The sequence below is a fragment of the Helobdella robusta genome, assembly GCF_000326865.2.
Source record: "Helobdella robusta unplaced genomic scaffold HELROscaffold_58, whole genome shotgun sequence".
Lineage (NCBI taxonomy): Eukaryota > Metazoa > Annelida > Clitellata > Rhynchobdellida > Glossiphoniidae > Helobdella > Helobdella robusta.
Window position 1 is genome coordinate 856751 of NW_008705317.1, and position 8796 is coordinate 865546.

The 8796-nt window shown below is 30.1% G+C and overlaps 1 protein-coding gene across 1 annotated transcript; it reads right to left on the minus strand.

The window, feature by feature from the left end:
• Positions 1-1768: 1768 nt before the first annotated feature.
• On the minus strand, positions 1769-8796 carry HELRODRAFT_102915 (hypothetical protein). The gene is made up of 10 exons (XM_009028794.1): positions 8694-8796; positions 6387-6831; positions 5999-6286; positions 5295-5436; positions 4681-4889; positions 3993-4100; positions 3305-3412; positions 2452-2595; positions 2169-2216; positions 1769-1938 (listed from the first exon to the last, which is right to left on the minus strand). The coding sequence occupies exons 1-10, from the start codon at positions 8771-8773 to the stop codon at positions 1873-1875; spliced, it is 1638 nt and encodes a 545-aa protein (XP_009027042.1). The 5' UTR covers positions 8774-8796; the 3' UTR covers positions 1769-1872.

An 8796-nucleotide genomic window follows, 5' to 3' on the forward strand; every position in this document is an offset into this window, starting at 1 on the left:
GATGACGAGAAAGATGATGATGTGATCCTGATTATAGTCATGCTCAATTTAACTTGCTACCTATCCGTTATACTATACATTAATGTGTTTTACGGTATGTCATGATATATTTTATTAAATAAATAAATTATTTATATATGATAATAATTTGCAAATATTTATTTAGAATATAATAAAGTTAAACGGATTGACTTTGAGATTTAAATACATTTACAAACACGTATATATATATGTGTGTGTGTATGTTTGTGCGTGTTTGTGTATAATAAGCATCTTCTATATCATTGAAGGTAGTATAAAAACAGTTGAACGGTTTAAAGCCGTATTAATCTTTATTATCACCATACACAATGGTATAATTTTCTTCTACGTATGTATGCATATGCATATAATATGTGCCGTTCATATAACGAACTAATACAAAAGTCTTGTCTGATATTACTGTTACATTATTATTTAATATATTTGTTTGATCTCAGTTTATCTAAAATTATTTTTTTTTATTTATTATTTATTTATTTTTATTCATAAACATTTTTATTTGTATTTGTATAATTTTTTTCCTATTATTTTTTTTAGATTGTTTCATTTTTTTATTACCAATACGTAGTGTACATAGCAGCATATTTTGTATGTGTGTGTTTACAAAAGCCTCTGTTACAATTTCATATCACACATCTTGGTCATGACAATACAATTAGCAGCAATAAATATTGGTTATTAACATTTTTTATCAAGGAAATTTATTTTTTATCAATTTACTTTTGTATTTTTTTAAATTAAATGTTAACTATAATTCCGCTTTCTTCATTTGAACAGAAATATGACAATCTATTTTTATGAAAATTGATAAATTCATTATATGTGTTTGAGTATTTTATGTTTAAATTTTCAGTAAGTTAGAGCTATGTATATCTTGTCCGTATATATTAATTCTAGGATTAATATATGTAAGCTATTAGTTATAGCTTAGACCGTTTTTGAAGTTATTACTGCTACAAACATTTATTCATTAACTGCAGGAATTAAAGCTAGCTAATGTAACCAAGTTACGTTAAAATTAGTTAATTTCTATGGAATTTTACCAGTAATAAAGACGCGTGAAATTGTTTTTCCAATTGCATCGACCTTATAAATGCTTCTAAAATGAACTTAAGCTTCTTTTGCCAAATATTTGGCTTCAAGACTATTCATTATTTTGAAAAATCAAGCAAAACGGGTGGTTATATTTTATAACAAAAGCAACGTGCCTCAATTTTACTAAACAGTTTTTAGTGCCAAATTGATGGCTTGAGATGACGAAAAACAAGGTTCAGACTGTATAAAATATATTATTGTCTTTTTATTAACTTTATTGCAACTCTATGTTTACCATAAAATTTGATTGATAACGCCAAAATAATAAGAATGATTGAACCCTAATTGAACAATTAAACCAGCCCCTCTAAAATGTACTCAATTGCAGTGGCGAGCATTTTAGATTAAATAGGATTTTATAATTATTTCATTATTAATATTTGGTATTTGGAGTTAGAAAATAAAAGGTTCCCTAGATCGCTCAGTTTACTTTTTCAAATATAGTATTATTATATAAAACATCAAGGTCTGGCTCGGAAATGACGGTTTTGCTTTCGTCAGTTGTGTAGTTGGCAACTTGAAAGTACTTGCTATTAAAACAAAAACGGAGCAACAATTGAAACAATCACCACCAGCATGCCAGCTCCTAAAAATCGACTGGTCGTATAAAGTGCAATGAAAAAAGACTAAATTTTCAATGTTAATTATATTTTTATCATACTGACGTAAATCAAAAATTACAACAAAAATAAGACTGTACAAATATATACAACGACAGAGTTAAGTTATTGAAATTCATGATTTCTGAAGCTTCAGTTTTGACTTGGAAGATTTTTTATTTTTTCCTTTCTTTGTTTTTTCCTGTTGTGAATTTATGGTTTAACAAAAATGTATAAAGGCGAACAATGCGAACAATTGTGTGTGAAAATATTTGCTCAAACAGTCGCTCATTTTAAACGGTCCCAGATGAAAAAAGTGACATAGTTGAAAAAATGAGCTAGAAAAAACCAAACGCGAATTATACTTCATGATTTTTAATGAATATGAAAACGAGCAAGAATGTTAAGTTGAAATGAAGAAAGAATAGGAACCTTTTCTTTCAGGTGCACGTCTGTTAGTGACTTGTGGAGTGATTCCTTCTGCAAATGTAAAAAAATATGAAAAAAAATCCCACTGAAACGTAAAATGCATATGACGAAACAAAAAAAACGATTTGTCCATATTTGAAAATTATTACATGCGTGACATATATGCACATAATAAGCAATAAATTTAAAACAATTCAATCCTCATTTGTAAACAGAGCTAAAACTGCAAAGCTACAAATATAACAACTGTGGACAGATGGATATTTGCACAGACAAAAAGACAGACCTTTTCAAGTTTTATTTTTTTGATCCTCTGCTTCTCTTCCTTCTCGAGTCGGATGTGGTGCTGCCTCTTCTTTCTGGCTCGTAGGTCACTCTTTTTGTTCGTTTTCGTTCTTTCAGTGGAGCCAATCAACTTCTTTGACTTATCCTGATTCAGAAAATTCAAACATATGCATAAAGTAAAATGAGTTTATAATGAGAACATACAGGAAATGAATATAAAACCCCCTAGGTACATAAAACCCGAACATTGAGGTATAAACTGAGTATCATGTAACAAAAAATATTCGCATAATATTTCTGTTAAATATAATATAACTCAAAAGCAAACATCAACATAGATATTATTAAGTTAAGATTCTAACACCCATCAGCACATATACTGAACAAAGGAGCCAGGATTACGACACACGCAAACATAAAAAAGTATAATCACATCAAAAAAAATGCATAGATGTACAAACCTAAATAGGTTAGACAACGGTGCAAGAAGGAGTCAAATAACATCAGAGCAGCAGGCCATAAACATATACATTAAAAATATATTGTGGCTATAGATAGAATACATAAAAAGCTAAGAACAAACTTTTAGTCCTAGTATAGTTTTAGTTTAGTTAGTTATTGTACAGATAGATAACATAGAAGCATAAACAGCCAGACAGAGAAACAACGTTTCAATAAAAACATAAATAAAATAAAAACATAAATAAAAAAACTCAATATAAAACACAAAAAATAGATAAGAAACACAAATGTAAAGAATTTTGGGCAGGTATACAAAACATAAACGAAACGCAAAGATAAAGAACTTTCGGACAAAACATAAATACGAAATACAAAGATGAAAAAATACATACTGCGATTTCTTCGGGGGCGAGCAACATGGCCTCGCTGACAGCCGTCGGGGCTACCTCCTCCATCGTGATCGCCGCGTTGTTCGCCACTATCTCCACTTCCGGCATTGACTGATTGACGATAGAAATAAAAGAATAAAAATTATTTTCGTCTGATTGATGGAGGAAATCTAAATTATTTTTAAAAAACAGCAATCATTAATATTAAAAGACCGTCTAAACGTTACCTTAGCAAATATTATTATTATTCACTGTCATAAACATAATATAAATAATAATTATAATAATACTTGTAATATTAACAACATTAACAACAACAAAAATAACAATAATTACATTAGCAATAAAAATCGCAACAATAAAAACAATAACAAATATAATTGGCAATAATAATAACAATAATAATAATAATAACAATAATAATCATAATGAGAACATCTTTTATTTTTTCATAAAAACATAAGTGGATGAAAAAAAAAAGTTTAATAAAAGGGTACAAAAAATATAATAAAATAAATGTGTGTGTGTGTATGTATGTTTGTATGTATGTATGTGTGTATGTATGTATGTGTGTATGTATGTAGGTATGTATATGTGTGTGTGTAAGTATAACAATAATAATAATAATTATTATTATTAGAACAAACTGATGACAATAAATTATAACAAAGTGATGACACGCAGTACAGACTGGTTTCGGAGTGAAATGGAAATTGCAGAGGGCATCCAGTTTTCTGAAGAGGGCAGCCATGGACTGCTTGATCTCCTCTATCTCCAGTGGCACTTTTTCCTCTTTTTTCTGAACCACAAAATAAAGTTAATCTTTCCAAATTCGTTATTTTCAAACAGATAAAAAATAAAAAGATTACAAATCAGCATGAAAATAGTACAGAAAAGAGTGTAACTCACTCTCAAACTAGTTTATGTACCCCAAATGTCAATCAATCATCTCCATTAATAAAAAAAAACTATTGAACATGTATAAACCAATAAACTCTGAACCTTAGAAGCAAACTAAACGTCAGTGAATATGCTATGAAATTTTCAGAAGAAAACGAAATTAATCAATAAATGTTCAAGTAAAATTGAATTCTCAATTTATGTAAAAAAAATGCTTAATGATTCAACACCATGCACACACACACACACACGCACACACACACGCGCGCACACACACACACACACACACACACACGCCTAATCAACAAAGTGTAATCTCACACAACATAATTTTTTAAACTTCACGACTTTAATAAACAAAAAATTTCATATACAACGTGAAAAAGAAGTCAAATAAAATTTTTAATAAAAAAAAAAAAAACAGAATACAAATCATCAATGAATAAAGCTGAATATAATTAATCTCTAATGAATATAACCTGGATGGTGTCTAAATATTCCTGTTCGTATATTTTTTCCAATGACATCTCACTCTTTTCATCACTGAGCACAGCTACGGCTTTCTTCAGCTCGAACGTTCGTTCCTTCGTTTTAATTTTCCTCTTCGGTCCATCCCAGATGTTATCCTTCAGCCTCTGCAGTATCTTCTCCTCGATTGTTTTGTTCACCTCCTCTGTTATCACCATTGCTGTGGGGCAGGTGAGGAAAATGATGATGATGATGATCAGGGAATGATGATGATGAAAAAATGATGACAGTGATGAGAATGATGGTGATGAAACACACAACACACATACACATACAAAACATTGGGTAGAACGAATTAACATTGAAGTTGTTGAGTGGACTGTACATGTACAGTTTTTGATAGCAACAAAAAGTTGGAATTGAAGATTGCGGAAAGAAAAAACTAGTCAAAAACATAAAGATGGACATTTTTCTTGGAAAAAAAAACCAAAAAAGATAAATAAAACCAAAAAATAATAAAAATCTACAATTATTGATATTTTCGTAGAAACAAAATTCTATCCAAATTAAACTGAAATTTTTGGATATGCAAAACATATTAATTAATAATTGAATGAATACAAACCTGGCTTGGTAGCAGTATCAAAGTCAAGTACCTCCTGCAAGAGACTGTTGAGAGGGCGTTTGGAGGCCCCAATCTCACCCTTCAACTGCCAGTCCTTCTCCAAAGTTGTCTTCTCCTCTAGTTCATTTATCTTTTTTGACAACTGTAGTAGGGCGAGATCCATACAATTTTACAGCTTATGATTCATCAAGTTTGATAATTTCACCATGAAATAAGATATAATAATATGAAAATGTAAATGAAAGACTTGCAAATGTGTTTATAAGGTCTTGAAAATTAATTACTATCAATTGGATTACAATAGAATAATGTTTAATTTGTATTCTCGAGATGGTGGTTGTTGTTATTTAGAACAATGAACAACAATTTGATATTCAAATGATACGCAATCAACTTAACGATTAGAAATAGAAAAACAAACAAACAAGCAAAACCTTACGTCAATGAAGATTCATGAAAGAAAAAAAAAAGTTTAACATCGACAGTCAAAATAAAAAACTGGATGAGCAACAAGGGAAATCATTATTATCCAAGATAATAATGATGAGTGACAAACAAGAGAGAGGTTTCCAAAAGATTACCATAGAAATTGTACAATCAAGAATTTATTTTAGACCAAACGCTCTGTTTATAAAATAACAATAAGAAAAAAAAACGACTCCACCTCTGAATATGAATAATTCATAAAAAATGAACATACAAACCATTTCCTGCCTTCTTTCAAATGATGACTTCACCATCTGCTTGTTATCACTTTCATCACGAATCAACTCTCTGTTGACATCATTAGCCAGCCTATCCTCCTCCTCCTCCTCATCATCATCATCATCATCTTCCTCCATATCAACATCTTCTTCATCATCTCCTCTTTCACCAAAATCATCAGAAGCCTTATCCAGATCATCACCATCATCATCCATGTTGGCGAAATCGTCAATTGCACTGGGCTTGGGCGGGGCATCGTAGAAGTCATCGTACTTTATGGCGCATCCCTGGTGGGGGAATCAGTACACTATCATTCATTTTGACTGATCTGTTTTAATCGTTTTAATAGGAGATGGCAGTAATAAATGAAAAAATCAAATAGCTTACCTCATCATCGTCGTCGTCATCTTCTTCATCCTCTTCCTCTTCTTCTTTGACAGCCCCACCGTCATCATCATTTTCTCCCAAAACAGAGTTATCATCACCATCCCTTTCATCATCATCCTCATCTTCTTCTTTTTCTTCATCATCATCCTTATCATCACTGTTATTTTCAACAGTTTCATCATCTTCTTTAAAAACTTTCGCATCCTTTTCATCACTTTGAAACTTCACCGACTTTTTAAAATTTTTAACAAAATGCTTCAACCGAGAAGGCCAGGTTTTGTTGACTAATTCGATTTGCTGCCAAACTTGTTCGGCATTAAAGTCATCGAGGAACAGGGTCGGCAAGTAATCTTCGTGTCTGTTGTCATCACCGTCCAGCGCTCGACATACATCATACAAAGATTTGCAACAAGTAAGCTGGTCGTTTGATAAATCTCTGCGAACACTGCGGATAAATAATTTTATTAAGATTTAAATTATATTACTAATAATCTAATCACTAAAAATCCTCACACCAAAAATAAATGTATGCAACAACAGCAGAGACGACTGATGTGAATTTGATGTTGAACATTGCAAAATGTAGAAAAAGAACAAAAACAAAACAATTCAGGACTCAGAATGATTATTAAAACATGGTCAATTTTGAAATCTCAGCTATGGTCAGCTATTAATGCATTATTAAAATAAATAATGCACTTAGTTACAGTAGAGATGTCATCTTCTTAATTGATACTTTAAATTTAAAAAAAAAATACACAATTATTTTATATGCCCACATTTCAATTTCAAATGAATTAATTTAGAATTTTATTATATTACAGTACAGTTATGGTGTAATAATAATAGGCAAAACTTCACATTAGTGCCTCCATGATTTAAGATAATAAGTAAGAGATAGTAGGTTAGATAAGTAGATATGTCTACTCTAAAAGTTACTTGATATTAAGACTGTTAATTATTAAAATTATAAAAAAATATTTATGATTTAGAGTGAAATACAAAAAATAATTGTTAAAAATAAGAAATTAAAATAATTTTTTAATGGTCACCAATTATTTAATAACTTTGTAAGGTTAAAATCGCAATTTCTGTATGCTTTTATTTAATATTTAATGAGAAGATATACATTGTAGGCATAAAAGTAAATGCAAATTCTTGCATGCTTTTGTATGGTAGACATTAAAATAAACTTTATGCAGTTATTTGAAAGTGTTTCAACATGTAAACAAGCTAGTAGGCATTGTAATAAAGTTACAGGTATTTTATTTTAAGCAAGCATTTTAAAACAATTCACCATGTGGGCATTATTAATACATCAAGCATTCCACGCATCAAGACAACTGACAAATTTGAATAAAAGCATTTACGTAATAATTTCTTATTTTATTATATATACAACAACAACACACGTTTAGACAACATTTCCCCGAGATCGGGGGTTGCCGTTTGGCTACCTATGATGAAACCTAAATACCCCTCGACGCCATTCCATCATAAGTAATTTATTTGGCTAATTTTTACACAGGACGCCCTTCCTTATGCAACCACAGTTATAAGCGGTGGGCCTAGCCTTTGATGATCCAACATCACTCACAAGGCAGTGAGGGTCAGTTTAATGTCATAACCAGGACATATATAATTCAATCAATCAATCAATCTTCGTTTTGCGTCCAGAGACCCGGTTTCCTGAGGTAGGACGTACATATATAATTAATCATTTATAATTAAATTTTATTATAAATATAAATTATTCATAATTATTATTTTCTTATTTTACAGCTGTTATAAAAAAAAGAAAATATTGTGTTATGTTCAATTTTAAATCGTTCTTTTCACGTCTTGTGCGCGAATACAATGCTCCATGCTCACTTAACATTGAGCACCACTCTTAACATGGCACAAGTTGAAAGTAAAAATAATTCTTTCAAAATTCGTTTTCTCGATAACTATAAATTCTACAATAATAAATTTAGTATTATTTTATTCAGCAAATTTTGCTTTATAAGAAAAAGTAGTTTATATGAAAAAAAAATTTTTTGAAAAATCATGCGACCTGCTATAAAAGACATAAGTTTACTATTTAACAATGATCCATGAAATCATCTATTAAAATGAATCAAATTAAAAATCGTCACTGAAAATTAAAAAACCAATGAAATAAAACTATAAATATAAAAATTAAAAAACACGTGTCACCGATCCGTCGTCGATCTATCTCATATACACGGACGACAACAAAACAAGCGGTTAAATGGCGATTACTTTTGGTTTAGTACAACCAAACACGAAAAAATAAAACTCTACCTCAAAAAATTATCCAAACAGTTTACATTTTTTTCTATACACCCAATTACTTCGTTGATTTTCTTTTCAAACACTTCCATTTTTCATGCGACCGACGATTTCG